The 17,539-nt window shown below is 40.1% G+C and overlaps 1 protein-coding gene across 1 annotated transcript; it reads right to left on the reverse strand.

The window, feature by feature from the left end:
• Positions 1-6,002: 6,002 nt before the first annotated feature.
• On the reverse strand, positions 6,003-6,899 carry LOC150106213 (uncharacterized). The gene has a single exon (XM_090392956.1). It carries the CDS (start codon positions 6,897-6,899, stop codon positions 6,003-6,005), a length of 897 nt encoding a protein of 298 aa, XP_090249082.1.
• Positions 6,900-17,539: the final 10,640 nt, after the last annotated feature.

Raw genomic sequence — 17,539 nt, forward strand, 5'->3', positions numbered from 1 at the left:
TTTTTCTTTTTATGGAATCAATAACGACTTCAGCAAACGCAAAACAATCAGAGATTGTACTTGTCTGGGATCGAACCTGAGACCTTCTGGGTGTTAGGCAAATATGTTAATAGCTATACCACAGGTACCTTCTACTGAGCTACACAGGCTCTCTTGATTAATACTTATTAAATTCAAATTGAACTTCCGTATTATTTTTGTATATTATTATACAAACGTTTTTAATGATAATGTAAAATCTAATTGTTTTCATTTAGTTACATGAAATATTTTAAGTAGAACTTAAATATTTGTGCCATACATTTTTAATTCTCAACTCATGTTGCAAGTAAAAAAGATGTTAATTTACCCTTTTATTTTATACTCTGTTTTCGTACCACCCCGCAGTGGCTCACGTACCACCAATGGTAGGCGTACCATAGGTTGAGAATCCCCGAAATAGATAATATAGGGGGGAAATGAATAGGTTATTTACAGTGTTAAGTGTTAATCAAGAACTGACTCGAAGATTTCTGAGGAAATATGAGATATTCTATTCAGTTCTCCTGTTATCTTCTGGAATTACCCGTATACACTTCGATATCAAGACATTACTAATTATTAGCTCCTCCACAGCGCAACGGGGAGAATGATGGATGCGCCATTCGGTTGAAAGCAACTGCGTTCGATTCCTGTCGTAAGGAAAAGAATAATTATTACTATCAAATTCCTGATATGACTTTAGGAAGGAAGAGGACGTGTACACTGCTTGGAAGAAGTCAACAGACATCATTGTGTGAGGAAAAAACAGCCATGGCGCTCACCTTAATAAGATATAGGACTTCCTTTCGCTGCTTGTGGAAAATATACCCTGCAATCCTACAGGGTATATTTTCCACAAGCATACAATAGTGATCAATGGGAATATTGGATCAAACTTCCTGTGGTATGCAATGAGCTACTGGACTGTTGTAGCGCAGATGTCCCTTGGCTTCTCCAAATGCTCCAATTCATCCCACAGATGTTCAATAGTGTTGAGATCAGGATTCTGTAGAGACCAGTGAAGTGTGCAGTTCATGCCTACAAACCACGCAGTTACAGCAGCAGGCCTTATGACATGGTGCATTGTCTTTCTGAAAGAGATAACGGTCAGTTCCGTAGAAACACCACATTGAAGCATTGAATTGTCCTGAATGTTTAAATACCTCTCCGAGTTCAATCCTCGAGGCACCACAAATAGAGATCTGAGGCTAAACCAGGACCATACCATTACACTGCCACCTCCGAATTTCATAGTTGGGATTACGCATTCAAGTAAGAGACGGTCACCTGGCATCAGCCACACTCACACTGTCCTTCTGCTAGGTAAATGTTGTGAAGTGATTCCTTGCTCCATAGCACAGCTTTCCAAGCTTCCACGTCCCACTGCACACCTTCTTTGCACCACTGAAGGTGACGCAATTTGGGTAATGTGGGGCTTGCATATTACGGTCCTACCATGGAAATCCATAAGTGTGAGCTTCAGTTCTGAATGGATTGGACAGATTCGTGTTCTAGTCGATGCCCGGAATTCCTCATTCAACGTGTCGGCAGAAGAATGACGGCTTTTACATATTATCCTTCGTAGTACCCAACAGTCCCATTCGGTCAGTGTAGCGGGTCGTCCAATGCAGTTAGCACTTATTGACTCCCTGTCCTTTTGTCTCAGTATGATATCACTGTTTGTGGACTTGGGATGACCTAATTTGTCAAACAGATAGGCCTGCAACATGACATCCTATCACAACACCTCTTTCAAACTCCATTAATTCCCTTCTAATGTGTTAAGTTCAGGGTTACCTTAGTTGCTGGTCAACTTTCTGCTGTTTTCCTTCACTGTTCTCTTCTCGTTTTGTTCCTATTGACTATGTATTTGAAGCGAGTATTCTTTTCTCACCTTGTTGCTAGGTGGACTAACCCTAACTGGGGATGGTTGGAGTCCAAGTGACTGGTCCCTTCCCGACCAAGGAAGGGACCAGTCGAGCAGGCCTGCTCTACCCGGTTTCGTAATCCAATCATCTACTGAAAGCTAGATCTTGTTAATTTTGGGATATTTTCCTTCCTTCAGGGCATAAGCAGACAGAATTTGGTTTCCCCTCTTCGTATTGTGCAGTGTCGGGGGGGGGATGTACCATATTGGCTTAAACTTATCTTCTTTGTAGTAAGAATTTCCTGACTGAACTATAAAGTATTCGTAAATGGAAGCATATCCTATGTTAGCATCTTTAAAAAAGAGGGGACACTTCTTCCGGATTTTCCAGATGTGAAAGTTTAGCTCATTTATTCTAATTTTGTCTGTTTTCTTAAGTGACCAGGAGAATTGTAAATAGGGCACCTCTTCCATTGTTAGCATTAGTATTCTGCTTCTTTCGTAGAGTCTTTCCCAGATCTTTGTGGCCAAGGGACATTTGAAGAAGGTATGTTCCACGGTGTCAAGTAGCGGACATGCTTCACAGTAGGAGTCTCCTTTGCCCAGGTTCATCACCCAATCATCCCTGGAAAGGGAGATCCTGTGTACTGCCATCTGTTTGCGTTCACTGGCAGTTTCCCATACCCAATTCTCTGCTCCGGATTTTTCCTACTTAGGTAGCTATTGGCTTCTGCCAGATTGGAGAACAGAATGGCATTGTTTGTCCCTAGTTGTGGTTCTTCTGTTCTTAGGAAATCGAATATACATTCACAACAGCGTTAGCTTGAGGTCTCGTCTAGACTGTTTACGCCCACACAGGGGTTATTATAATGGCAAGATTTCAGCTTTAGGTCCTGCTAGCTCTCTGATGTTAAAGTCTAAGATTATGGCCTAAAAGTATTTCACTAATTGACTCAGGTGGATTGAGTGCAGCGATTTCCTAAGTATGCAAATTGTATTGCTGAGATATTTGTAACGGGAAACATACGTATGACATACGTATCCCAATTTTTTGCGGGTAGTTGTAGGAACTTTGTTTCTGCTTCTTTAAACTAGGGTTTTTCCCATAGTTAATAAGAAGCAGAAACAATTGTTCCAGGAGAATTGTAGGGGCTGATTGTATAGCCATCGTTCTTCTGTTTATGAGATGCCTGTTATATTAGCTACATAATTGAAAAGCTGGAAAAGCTATTGTTTTTACGGCAATAGCTTGCACTGTTAGATTCGAGGGAGGCAATGTTCCAGTCTTCGATGATGTTTGCGATTCCCTCTTTTAATTTGCTTATAGATAGCATAGGAACGTCTAAAAAGGGTACTCCTAGGCAGGGCCGCCGAGAGAAATTTTCGGGCCCGTGACAAATATGTGATCCAGGCTCAACTTAAAAAAGTGCATCACTTTTGTTTAATAAAAAAAAAGTTATATAAAACCTTAAACATTTATTTTAAAAAAGTGTACAATAAATTCAAAATTCGATACATTATAATGTGATGTATCGAATTTTGTTCGATTTTTTATTGCCTCATCCACTCCCTCACTTTATGGTTAGCGAAATCTTTAATCACCTCGTCATAATCAATTTTCATTCCCAGGTCATGTTCTATTGATAGCAAACAAACACAAAGCTTCGTCTATCAAAATAGTAACAAGGATGAAGCGTTCTTGCAGGGAACATTACTGTGAATGCAATTGCTAGCTAGCGCAGCCGACTGCAACGACCTTAAACGAACGCCTATTGACGTCATCACTCGCTATAACTACAGCTAAGGCTCTAAGCGCCTTAACTACAGCGATCCGTACGGAAAGAATCAGTGTGGTATTTCCTTTATCAGCCCTAGTAATGATTAGATTTTTGTTACTAGAGCTGATAAAGGAAATACCACTGTGGTTCTTAATACCAATTCATATGACTGAAAAATGAATTTATTTCTTCGAGATCGTAATACTTACTCCCAATTCGATTTTGATCCTACGAATCGTCAACTCAGAAAATTAAATAAGCTACTTAATGAAGCTTCCTCCTTAGATGAAGAAACAATCAAAAAACTTAAGACATACCATGCAAGACCTCCTAGAATTTATAGCTTACTTAAGCTACACAAAACTAATGTTCCACTTAGAACTGTCGTAGACTGTATCGGCTGTCCAACGTACAAGTTATCAAGATTCTTATCTAACCTTCTCCGCCCCCACATAGGCCAATCAGTCTCTTCAATCAAAAATTCTACTGAGTTTCACACAAAAATTAAAGACATTCAACTATCAAAAACTGACTTGTTAATCAGCTTCGACATTGTCTCCCTCTTCACTAACATTCCCCATAAAGAAACAATAGAATTACTAACTCAAAAATTTCCGTCTGATATAGTTGAATTGTTCAAGTTTGTTATTGCATCAGGTTATTTCACCTGGAAAGGTCAAATTTACAGGCAAGAGGAAGGAACAGCAATGGGATCTCCTTTATCACCAAACCTAGCAAATTTGTTTCTAGAACACCTTGAGGAAAAAATATTCACTTTTGAACCCAAACCAAAAATTTGGCTAAGATATGTCGATGACGTATTTGCAGTATGGAATCATCCCGAACCTGAATTACAACTGTTTCTAGATAAAATTAACCTTCTTCATCATCGCATCAACTTTACGTTAGAAAAAGAATCTCCACAGGATATCTCTTTTTTGGATTTACACATCTAAAGAAAAGAAGACGGTTCCATCGCCACGTCCGTCTTTCGCAAGCCTACATTCTCAGGTCGCTACATTCACAATTCTTCTGCTCATCATCCATCTCAGAAATCTGGCATTATTAAATCACTAATTTCCAGAGCACACAAATTCTGCTCCTCTGAAGAATCTTTAAACCAGGAATTAGAAGTTATCAAAAATACAGCCATCCTAAATGGATATAATCCCAAAACAACTCAAAAAATCATCAGTCACTTCTGCATACATCAAACCAGACAGGAAGAAGTGCATAGGATTCCCATACCTTATGTTAAAGGCATCTCAGAACGTCTTTCTAAAATTATGAAGAAATACAGTTTTGCCACTACTTACAAACCTATCAACCAAATTTACAACTTATTACCTTCTTCTAAGGACAAATTCTCACCTCACCCTTGATGTTACCTGGTGTTTATGAGATTCCATGCTCATGCAAATTATCTTACTTTGGACAGACAGGTAAGTCTGTTCAGAAACGCATCTCGGAACATCAAGACCACATTCGTCTTCTTAAACCGCAGAAATCTGGCCTCTCTCAACACGGAATTGAAAATCCAAACCATAGGTTCCATTGGGAAAAGGCTAAACTTTTACATAGATCTTTATTTAAACATGAACGTTTATACAAAGAAAGTTCTGAAGCCCTACTACACAGACCAAACCTAAACCGCAACGACGTTCTTACTATTCCTAAAGTATGGGAAATTATCATACAAAACTGTGTTAAATAATTAACGTTTTTTTTTTTTTTTTTTTGTACTACTTTAGCACGTTATGCACGTTTTCATGAGATACTATTGCTAAACTTTTACATAGATCTTTATTTAAACATGAACGTTTATACAAAGAAAGTTCTGAAGCCCTACTACACAGACCAAACCTAAACCGCAACGACGTTCTTACTATTCCTAAAGTATGGGAAATTATCATACAAAACTGTGTTAAATAATTAACGTTTTTTTTTTTTTTTTTTTTTGTACTACTTTAGCACGTTATGCACGTTTTCATGAGATACTATTGTAATCATACGCCCTAACTGTATGTTATTCCTAATTTTTGTTTAAATACTGTACTGATGATGTCCTGAGATACTTAGGATGAAATATTTACAATTAAATAATTTTCACTGTGGTTTATACGTGTGTTTCTTCTAATTATGAACGCACCACAGGTTTCGTTATTTAAAAAAAAAAAAAATGTATCTTCAAAGTAGCTTGCAATCACCATAACTTCATTGGGGAAGTCATCAGCTTCAACTAAATCTTCAAATGCTTGAATAACGTTAGCAAGAGGAATAAATGTTAATGCCGGAATCATTCGAACTCAACGAGCAAATTCATGGTCTTGTTCGTATCAGGCTTTTAAACCTTCATTCTGTACCTTTCGCCAAACGCTTTGGGAAAGATGAAAAAAAAAACAACAACCGGTATTTACAATACTAGGAAATTCTTGTTGGAAGGCTTGCATGGCACTTTGTTCGAAATCTGTCATAAGTCGCTGGGGTTGGAGACCCGTTGGTAGATTTTTAACTTCTTGAAGCAACTTGACGTATGTGGGACGAGTTTTGTTTGGCAGAAGCGCGTAGACCACTGGAATAACTGCATTGAATTGAACCAGATGAATTGTATAAAGCTGCTGGAAATGTGTGGGTACTGTGCGAAAAGTTGCTTCAGAAAACCACTCCTGGCTATGCGCTAATAATTGAAGATTGTTACTAGCGGAAAAAATAAGCATGCGACCTGAGAGCAGTTCGTCCTGAGAATCATACATCAAAAATTGTTGTACATTGCCATCGATAATAATTTCTTCATAATTTTGTGGAATTACTAGGTCCTGGAAATTGCTCGGTAAAGCAGGAGTACCATTGTTGCATCGAACATGACGAATGGTTCGTTTAAGTGGATCCTTTTTAGAAAGTAATGCCGTGACATTGGCATGAGCCTCTGCAATTACTGATACAACAATTTGCTGTGGCCGTTCGTTCGTGGTTGTTGCATGTTGCCGTATTTGACCAATCAATTGCAATGCTTCTGACCTTGCAACTTGAGCTGCATGGTTATGTTTAGTTACGACTTTCACAACTGGGCCTTCCAAACCGTCTGTCCAAACACGCCCTTTGCTGGTGGAACGTTTTTCACAAACCCAAATACTATGTTGTTCATCTACAGTTCTCTTTGAAAACACGTAAATGTGGTTGTCATCATTTACCAATTTTCTTTTGCCTCTTATTAACGGAACACTTTTTGCCATTGTACACACAGGATTAATCAATCAAGATGCAAAAATAATATGTAGATATTGCACTGCCTGCGACGCTCAGCTTTCTCAATGCGATGCACCATCGATAATGAAGCGGCGAAAACAGCAAACGGGTGCTGTCCACTGTTCCCCCCCCCCCATGTCCGTCACGAACCACGTGACTATCGCCCTCTTGGTCGAGTATGTATTCTTTCCATTGTGAAAGGATTAACAGTTCCAGTTAATACTTCCACAATGGAAAGACATACAAAAGGGAAGAAATTAGTTTAAAAGCTGCGTGACAATTTGTACACGAATGTAATTTTAAAAATTTGATCAGAAATGTTAGCGTTATCGGAAGTTCGGTTCGAGTAATCGAGAGTTTAACATAGAATCTCCACTAAAGGGGCTGGAACTTCATTAAAAATTCGAGTTATCGAGAGTTGACTGTATTGACATTTTTGTAACCTACTCATTATCTGCAGGAGACGAAATGTGGTGGGAGAGACTTTTCCGTAAACCATTATAAACACAGTTATGTGACACGTCGGGGCCCGACAGTCGGACACTTTTCGATGCCGAGCCCGTGACAAATGTCTCAGATGTCACCCCTTCTCGGTGGCCCTACTCCTAGGTAATGAATTGGTTCAGTGGCCATTGATATTCTGGGGTAGGGGGATCTCCTGCACCTTCCAATTACCATAGGTTTGCAACCTGGTTTAATCTGAAATAATGCAAAGTCCACTGATGTTTGAAAATTTCTCAAAAATAGCTAGGAACACGTATATGGAGCATTGTCTCTTAGAGATGCTATTTTAGAGTTCCTATTACATCATCTCCGTAAGCTATTACTTTGCTCTTCTTTACTGAGAATGAGATATCGATGCCTCGCACTGCATATGCATTGTCTATCATTTTCAAGAATAGTTCTAGTGTCAGAATAAACAGTAGGTAGCTAGCTCAGTGGATAGCGTTGCTTTACCCTTTTCCAGATTGGGATCGGCTATGTTGACTAATAAGCGCATGGAGGTGTTTTCATAAGCACTTTTAATGATGTCACCTAATTTCTCTTTCGCTCCCACCTGCTCTAAAATGTAAAATGAGTAGGGTGGTACACGCTGTAAACAGCTAAGTCCACCGAGAGGATGGCCATGGATTGTTTTTGTTGACGACTAGTTCGATTAGATCTCGATGCAGAAGCAGATTGAATTCTGCAGCTTGGCCTGGGATCCCGTAAGTTTGGGTACTTTGAATAACGCTTTCTATTCCCACCTTTAATAAACTGGTCCAATTCATCATCAAAATGCATAATACCTATATCGTTCTTGTAGATCTCTTAATTTTTCCACAGAGCTCGGGGAAAAAATTAAGTATGTGGGATCTGGCGGCCGGCAGGTCTGACACCCGCTTGATTCGCTTCTGACTACTTCCCTGCTGAAAAGGCTGCTTTTGGTATGTCAGCCAGTCTCTGATAAGTTATGTTCTTGTGGTTTTTTTCTGTTCCATATTTTTGATTCTCCCCTTCCTATATCCACATGGATGCTTCTTATGATGTTAGAGCAATCTATCCCATTGTGCTGGTTGGCCTCAGACCAGCTCCATGTATAAATTCCTTAGCTTTGCTCGCTTTTCATATGCTAGGTTCTCTACCGATTCTGCTATTTTATTTGATTGCGATTTTGAAGTGAGCATAGTTGCTCCAGCTCCAGTTCCTTATTTTCTAATATTCACAAGCTTGTAGTTTGTCACAGAGAATCGCTGGAAAATTTGAATCAAGCCTCCGGTGCCTATTTCGATACCTGTTACAGGTCGAAGCTTCAGGATGACTAGGTACTACCAAAGGCGTTTGCATGCTTTTCGTGCCATATATATTAGTTAATTGGAATAATTTCAGACATCACGCAGTTGTGGTATCCTGATGTACACCTTTATGAGGTAGCCCCTACCTTGTCAACTTGCGATCGGCTCTTGGGATCACAAGTTGATTGTATGAATTTCAATCACCTCCGACAACTGAATGGTGAAAGCCGTGCAAATGGGGCTGTAGGAGCGGTAAAAACCCTGGGCGTTTGTCCTGTCCGCTGGTGTGTAGACGTTCATAAGTCTGATGGTGATGTCTTGGTTTTCCCAATTGATGTTTAACACTTTTCCTGCTGTGTCCTTTTGGATGTTACAGAAGATTCCTAGGACAGGAGGAGAATTGAAATCCCTACTCCAGTGTGTACACGCCTTCCGAAACTCCATATGGAAATGAGCGAATGTTTGCTCTCTAGTCTCCAGATGTCTTGGAAACCACAGAAATTCATTCCTTGCAGGAAGAGGAAACGGATGTTGTGTTTCAGCATCAATTCCCATACAGCCGTTTTTAGGAGTTGCGCAATCCCCTCACGTTCAATGTGGCAATATCGAAAGGGAGCTACATATTTCACTAGCAGGTGAAAAGATCTTAACATCTAAATTTTTAACTAGTCTAATTAATGCTTCAATATACGGGGGGAAAGACGTGTAGCCAGCTTCTCGCTAGTCCTTCTGTAGCTTCGCACAAGCATTATTTTGATTTCGAACTGGTGATCTGCATTTATGATTTGAAAGCTGGTTACATCATCTGTTTTTATAAAAAATAACTATTTAATTGCTCGTCTGTATATTCTTTGATATTTGCAGTGATAGGGTCTGCCGGCGCTTCCACCTATAAGGAAACCTCTTCCAATTCCATTCCCTCTGCAGAATCAGGTGAGTCCTTGTAGTGTGACTTGTGTTCTTCTCATGGCTTGGGTTTTTGCTGGCTTTTTTCTTTCTTGGATTTCAGCTCCAAAAAATCAGCTAACGCCTTTTTATTCCAGTATAGGGAGTAGGCGAGTCCGTTTAGCCCTATCTAACTTTTGGAGACTGAATGGTCAGTTCAATTTCCACTGGCAGCCAATCAGAGATAGCTGGCCCAAGGCTATCACTAATTAAGCGGCACGGAGTGAAGAGAGACGGCGCAACAAGTGCCGTCATCACGTGGTCCCTAACCCTAACACAATATATTTAATGTCTGAAATAATGTGGGTTCTACGGTCGATTTTCTTGAGTTTACGGGACAAAAGAACCGAGTTTCCGTGAGAAAAAACCTACTTACCCATGCCAGAGATCGACTAACTCGGGAACTGGTAGAAAAAAGACTCAGAAAAATTTCCTCTAGTCGACGACTAGATTCAAAGCAAAGTCTTCCTTCATGCGGTCAAGTACCATGGTGTACAAACGCCATGTCCACTGAGCTACACAGGCTACCTTGATTTCAAATTTATTATTTTTATTTTTTGCTTTTCTTCGAGTTTTTTTTATTTTATTTTATTTCCTCTTTCCCTTTCGTTTACCTAGTAGGCATTTTAAGAACTCTGATTTTTCTTCTTCAAGCCTATTTTCGTCTTAAGGGTGTGTGTGTGTGGGGGGGTATCTTCCCTTAATTGCTTGCATGTTGTTTCGCTGAGCATAGCAGGCTCTGGCTTTTTTTCTTTTCTTTTGTGATCTTTCCCAGCGAAGTCGAGGTCAGTTGAAACGTCTTGGGCTTTAATTTTGGAAACTGCTCATTGTTAATTTTAAGAGGTGTTGTTTTTGGAGTGTCGGTTCTCCTGATGCGCCAACGCATTCTGCACAGATTCTCTGCCGGCACGTGGTGTACTTGTGCTCCGTGCTTTCGTACATCCGGCATGGCTTTTTGCACTGATTCGAGATGTGCCTAGATAATTGAAGCACTTTGATTTTGGGTAGCTTCCTCCTAGGTAATCTGTGGAGCCACAATGGAGACATTGTTTTTGGACTCCTGGGTAACTGACTATCACAGACGAAGTCCCAGTGTTGGACAAAACTGGGGACAGGAGTCTTCATCTCCTTTGTAAAAGTGACATCGCTGGGTACTACCGTATTTACTCGAATATAACACTCCACTTTTTTTCCAAAAATTAAAGCTAAAAAATTGCAGGGAGAGATATATAAGGGGATTTTCGTCAACTAACGTTTTAGAAAAACACTGAAAATGGGTATGACTTACCAAGAATCACCTATTCGCTATCACTACTTCCGGCCTCAAGAACGGTTTCCTTGTGTGCATCGTCAAAGTCATCTACTCAAATTGCATCATCTTCTTTCCTGGCAAAAATTACCAGTAATTTACAAGACCTGAGATACGTAATGAACAGTCCTTCACGAATACCTAATGAGAAGTTAAAGCAGAGTGCAAAACAGATAGCAATAGTGTGCCTTTTCACAGTAGAGAGATAGAGCAGCTATGAAGATGTGCAATGATTTGTGCGGTATTAACAAAAACAAAGCAACCAACAACAGTTAAGGTGAAATGCTAATTCTCTTCAACAGAATTCCATGATATCTGAAACTGCCATAACAATATTCACTATATATTTCTTAGTTGAGCCTGTGTAGCTCAGTGGATGTGGCGTTTGCACACCACCGCGCTTGGCCGCACGAAGGAAGACTTGGTTTCGAGTCTAGTCGGCGACTAGAGGAAATTTTTCTAAGCCTTTTTTCGACCGGTTCCCGAGTTAGTCGATCTCTGGCACGGGCAAGCAGGTTTTTCTCCCGGAAACTCGGGTTTTTCGTCCTGTAAACTCAAGAAAATCGACCGTAGAACCCACATTATTTCAGACATTAAATCTATTGTGTTAGGGTTAGGGACCACGAGATGGCGGCACATTTGAGCCGTCTCTCTTCACTGCGTACTGCTTCATTAGTGATAGCCTTGGGCCATCTGTCTCTGATTGGGTACCAGTGGAGATTGAACTGCCCACTCAGTCTCCAAAAGTTAGATAGGGCTAAATGGCCTCGCCTACTCCCGTATACGGGAATAAAAAGGCGTTAGCTGATTTTTTATTTTATTTTTTATTTCTTAGTTTTAACACGTTCACGATGGGGTGGTGTTTTGCCCGTTTATCGTTCCGACAGAACTTCTCATTACCAGCAGGCTCAACTCACAAAGTTTCAACCCTTCAGTTGAATTTTATTGCTATTTGTTTGCATTCAAGCTGGCTGGCAAAGTCGCATACATTATATGGTATGTTTCAGTTCGTGGTAGAAATTTATTTGAAGTTAGCCTTTGATCCGTCATAATGACATCGAAAATTTCAAATGTAATCAAACAAACACTTATTTCATTATTAATAATAATGAAGACCCAAAGGCTTCAATTCGGCAACATGAACTTATTTAAGTTAAGGGATATTATATCCCATATTGTTTCTTAGCCGAATAAGAAACTCAAAGAGTTTCATGCCGAATATGGAAACTATATAAAGTTCGGCGATTCCAAGCATAAGCAAATATCTGGATAGTGCAGCACCTGACCCTTGAAGGTAGTGCAAGCTGAGGCAACTCATGTAAAAGGTGGAGCAAGCTCCGATCACTATTCTTGATATTTACCCATAATGTGAACTTAACTCCTAGGAGCTGTATTTTGTTCAAAACATTATTTTCAAAGGCCGAAGAACTATCGGCGAATCCAAGCGTAAGGGACCACTTGGTAGTACAACACCAAGGCAACTCGAAGCAAAGGCGGAGCAAGCTCCCTCACTAGCCTTGATATTTTCTCATAATGTAAAAACACAGCTCCTAGGAGATGTAATACTGTCATTACATTATGAGGAGAGGTCCCTACCCAGACCGGTTTCGACCTTTTTTGAGGTCTCATCAGTGAGTATGTAGACCTAGTTAATACCAAGTTTGTAGCGAACAGAACTTGCATCCCTTCTATGAGAATTGCCAAGAGGTGTCCTATTAAATTATTAATAATAATGAAGAAGCCAAAAAAGTTCACATTATGGGTAAATATCAAGAATAGTGATCGGAACTTGCTCCATCTTTTACATGAGTTGCCTCAGCTTGCACTACCTTCAAGGGTCAGCTGCTGCACTATCCAGCGATTTGCTTACGCTTGGAATCGCCGAACTTTATAAAGAGTTTCATGCCGAATATAGAAACTATGAGTTTCTTATTCGGCTAAGAAACAATATGGGATATAATATCCCTTAACTTATATAAGTTCATGTCGCCGAATTGAAGCCTTTGGCTCTTCATTATTATTAATAATTTAATAGGACACCTCTTGGCAATTCTCATAGAAGGGATGTAAGTTCTGTTCGCTACAAACTTGGTATTAACTAGGCTCTTGATTCGGATATAAACAGAAAGTGAGAGTAAACATGGCAGCTCACATAGTAGTCTCGCATAATGGTTGTTGTTGCAAAGAATGTTTTTGATTTCAGTGGTGATTAGTGAGTTTTAGATTTTTGATTTCAGTGGTGATTAGTGAGTTTTAGATTTTTGATTTCAGTGGTGATTTGTGAGTTTCAGATATTGTGAAACTTCTTTGTTTGCGGAATACAAGATAATCTTTGACTTTTGATACAATTTTCTGGCCCTAGCCCGTTCTCTTTGCCATTGTAAATATTTCATACCTCATTGTACACAAGAATGGAGAATGTAAACGATATCAAGGACGCCATTCAACAGTTAAACAAATATGTCACTTGACATGCTCAAATTCATCCTTAAGAAATTTGATACAGACTATCCTGGTTGCTGGAATCTCTTCACTCAAGTAAATGACACTGAAGATGATGATTTGGATATCGAAGAGGACATTACACCTGTTCCTCCTACAAAGTTTACCTGACAGTTCGATTGTTCACATGAGGAACAATCTAAGAAAAGACGCAGAACATCGGAAGGTGGAATGGAAGATGATGAAACAACTCAACAAAAACAGATCACCCAAGATAGAAAAGAAAAGGTCCCTCCAGTTATCCTTCGAGATAAAGACAAATGGACCTCAGTCTCAAGATCCCTAGGAGAACAAAATATCAAATTTTTCTGGGCAAGAAATACTGAAGAGTGTGTAAAGATTCACCCTACCACTGTCACAGATTATCGCATGATGACGAAAATGCTGGACAACTCTAAATTGCCCTTCCACACCTTTGCGCTAGCAAGCGAGAACTTAAAAGTAGTTCTAAGAGGAGTGGCTGAGGGCATCACAACTGATGAGATCACAGCTGACCTCATCAATCAAGGATTGACTCCAACCAAAGTCAGAATGTTGAGGTCAATAAAACACCAATGCCACTGGTGTTGGTCGAAATCTCCAACACACAAAAAAGCATCTATGAAGTTACCGACATTTGTAAGCTTAAAATTACAACCGAAACTCTAAGGAAGAAGGCATCGGCAGGGTAGTGCCACAGATGCCAGAGGTTTGGACATGCCCAAAAACTGTGCAGAGCTGCATAAGGATGTCTAAAATGCGGTGAGGGTCACCAAACTAACTCCTGCACCAAACCCAGATCCACACCTGCCTGCTGTGCCAATCATAGAGGACCACATCCCTCTAATTACAAGGGTTGCCTTTTCCATCCAAAAAACCGTGGATCAACAAGAACCTACCACGCTCCTCCAAGCAATGACACAACCAAGCAGTTCGCCCTCCAGATCATAATACCTCACATTCGACAACACAGGAAGGCACTCGACCCTCATCCATGTCCAAATCATATGCGGATGCGGTAAGAACCCAGACTCTTTCATCGCAAGAGCGAACAAGCTCTAATCTCACATCAGCTTTAACCTCGTCACTTGCAACAATGCTGCATGAATTCAGCAAAGCAAGCACCTCACCATCCTCCAGAAGAAGATTCTACCTAGAAACCTAATCCATATTAACATCTCTCTATAATGTTTAAAAAATTTAAACCAAATTCTCTCATGATAACAGCATGGAATGCCAATGGCTTAACAAATAAAATTCTCGAGCTGCAAGAATTTGCAAAACGATACAATCCAGACATAATCTTGATCAGTGAATCCCACCTCAGACCATTAAACAACCCAAAACTAAGAAGTTATATTTTATACAGGACGGACAGACAGACTTAACTCTAGTGGAGGCGGCACAGCTATTTTCATCAAAAATTATTTAAGCCACAACTTGCTGACCAACCCCCAAACTCTAAACCTTGAGGTGACGGATGCAGAGGTGCACACTAATAACGCAGGCAAACTCAAAATCTACGCAGCGTACAATCCTCCCAGCATTCCACTATTGACAGCAGGATTAGACTCCATCCTCGGCTCCAAGGATTCCATAATTACAGCAGGAGACCTAAACTCGAAACATACAGCCTGTTTCAGTTCGTCAATCAACTCCAAAGGTCATACTTTATTCAATTACACGTTACTCAACTCATCAATAGTAGCTGGACCCACTGAGCCCACCCACTACAGCCCATTAGGAAGTTCTGATGTATTAGACATAGTTATCCTCAGAAACATTCAATATCAATACCAGCTGGAGACAGTAGAAGAGCTTAACTCAGATCATAATCCCATCCTGCTCAGGTTAGGACTTCAAGATCAGCTCTCTCCCCATCATTCTTTCATACCATGGGACAAGCTCTCTAAGGTTCTCCCAGTCCACATCGGTCCACCTCCATGTCATTCATAATAAAAAAGAAGAAAGAGACCAAGCTGTAAGCAATTTAACTAGGCAAATCAACACAGCAATAGCATCAGCCACTCAAACCACTGTCTTCCACGCTCCTAATTGGATCCCAGAAGAGATAATGGACCTGATTAGGGCCAAAAATAAAGCCAGAAAGCGATTCACAACACCAGAGCCCCGCAGGACAAAGCAACCTTCAACACCTTGAACAGACAGGTTCGAGAAGCCCTCCAGATCCACAGGAATTCCAAATGGGAATCCAAACTCAAGGAAATCAACCCATAAGATAACTCCATGTGGAAGTTTGTAAAATCTTTCGTACCAAAAGACAACCATTTCCCTCTTTAAAGATCAATCTTGGAATTGTACACTCAGATGAAGAAAAAGTAGAAGCCCTAATTGACAATCTGGAAAATCAATGCAGCCGATCTTATGCAAACTTAAATTTCAATCTTATTTACAAAGTTCATTGTAAAGTTAGAAATGCACTAAGTCAGCCTAATGATGATTCAGAAACCATCACCCCCACATCGCCAACAGAAATAATAAATATCATTTCCCATCTGAAGAATAAAAAGACCCCCGGCTCTGACGGCATTACCAATAGAATAATAAAGCTACTCCCACGGAAAGCCATAATACATCTAGTTAATATTACCAATTCCAGTTTAAGATTCCAGTACTTTCCCACAGATTGGAAAATCGCGGACATTATACCTTTGAAAAAGCCTGGTAATAACCCACAACTTCCCCAAAGCTACAGGCCCATCAGTCTTCTTTCCTGTCTTGGCAAAGTAATAGAAAAGGTCATCCTATCAAGACTACAATCAGCAGTGGACCAACAGAAAATAATCCCAAATGAGCAATTTGGGTTTCGCAAAGCTCACAACACGGTGCAACAAATTCACCGACTAACAGAACATATCACTCATGGTTTTAACTGGCACCTTCACACTGCTGCTGTATTTTTGGATGTTGCCAAGGCCTTTGATAAGGTCTGACATCAAGGCCTTATCTTCAAACTAATTGAAAACAATATCCCAATTAAACTAGTGAAACTCATATATTCATATATTAATGAAAGATACATGCAAGTGAAATTCAATGGAATTGTGTCATCAAGGCGCAAAATCCTGGTGGGAGTACCTCAGGGTTCTCTTCTGGCCCAATACTTTTCACAACTGACATGGCAGATATCCCTCTCAATTCAAGAACAACTACTATGGCCCTTTATGCCGACGACACCGCTATTCTAGCTAGATCACTCACTCCTCGCCTAGCAATCACAAGACTCCAAAGAAGTAGCAATGAGCTAGCAAACTGGTTAACCAACTGGAGGATTCAAGTGAACCCCCTGAAAAGCTCAGCCATGGTGTTTTCAAGAAGAAAGATCTGCAACAAAAAAGACATCCTGCTCTCTGGTCATAAGATCCCATGGCAATCAGAGATCAAATATCTTGGGGTATTGATGGATAAGAAACTCCTTTTTAACAAACTCATCAATTTCATTTGCTCCAAATCTTCCAAAGTAATAGCACAGCTCTACCCATTGATCAACTGCAAGAGCAAATTGAACCTACATAATAAATTGCTTCTTTACCGGATGGCAATACGTCCAGTCATTAAGTATGCCTCACCAGCATGGAGTCACACTTCAAGATCAAATATTTAAAAATTACAGAGAATCCAAAACAAATGCCTTAGGATGATTCTGGATGCACCGTGGTTCATCAGAAATTCACAGATTCACCGAGAAACCGGAACTCCATACATCTCCTCCCTTCTTCGTGATCTTGCAGAAAAATTCTTGGTGAAGTCAAGTTCACATTCAAACCCACTAATCGTACAAGCTGTCAATTACACTGAGACTGATTACTACACACACAAAAGATCGAAGGCTATTCTTCTCTCAACCGATCATAGCTAACATAACTGCCCTCAGAGGGCGAGCTTAACTGCTCACAAACCTCCCATTCCCAAACAACTCTCATCACAGATAAAGGGGAATATGAAAAGCACTAGTGCTTCACCCATCTTGTCAGTAATGTTAATGGTTAAATGGTTGGTATTAACTAGGTCTACCTATTCACTGATGAGACTTCAAAAAAGGTTGAAACCGGTCTGAGACCTTCTCTCATAATGTGAAACAGCAATGCATCTCCTA

This window comes from Typopeltis vanoorti, chromosome 5 (assembly GCF_054136105.1).
Source record: "Typopeltis vanoorti isolate ZY-2024b chromosome 5, IOZ_Tvanoo_1.0, whole genome shotgun sequence".
NCBI lineage: Eukaryota > Metazoa > Arthropoda > Arachnida > Uropygi > Thelyphonidae > Typopeltis > Typopeltis vanoorti.

Excerpts from the sequence above, each read along its gene's own strand:
- LOC150106213 (XM_090392956.1), bottom strand. The coding sequence starts at position 6,899 with ATGGCAAAAAGTGTTCCGTTAATAAGAGGCAAAAGAAAATTGGTAAAT.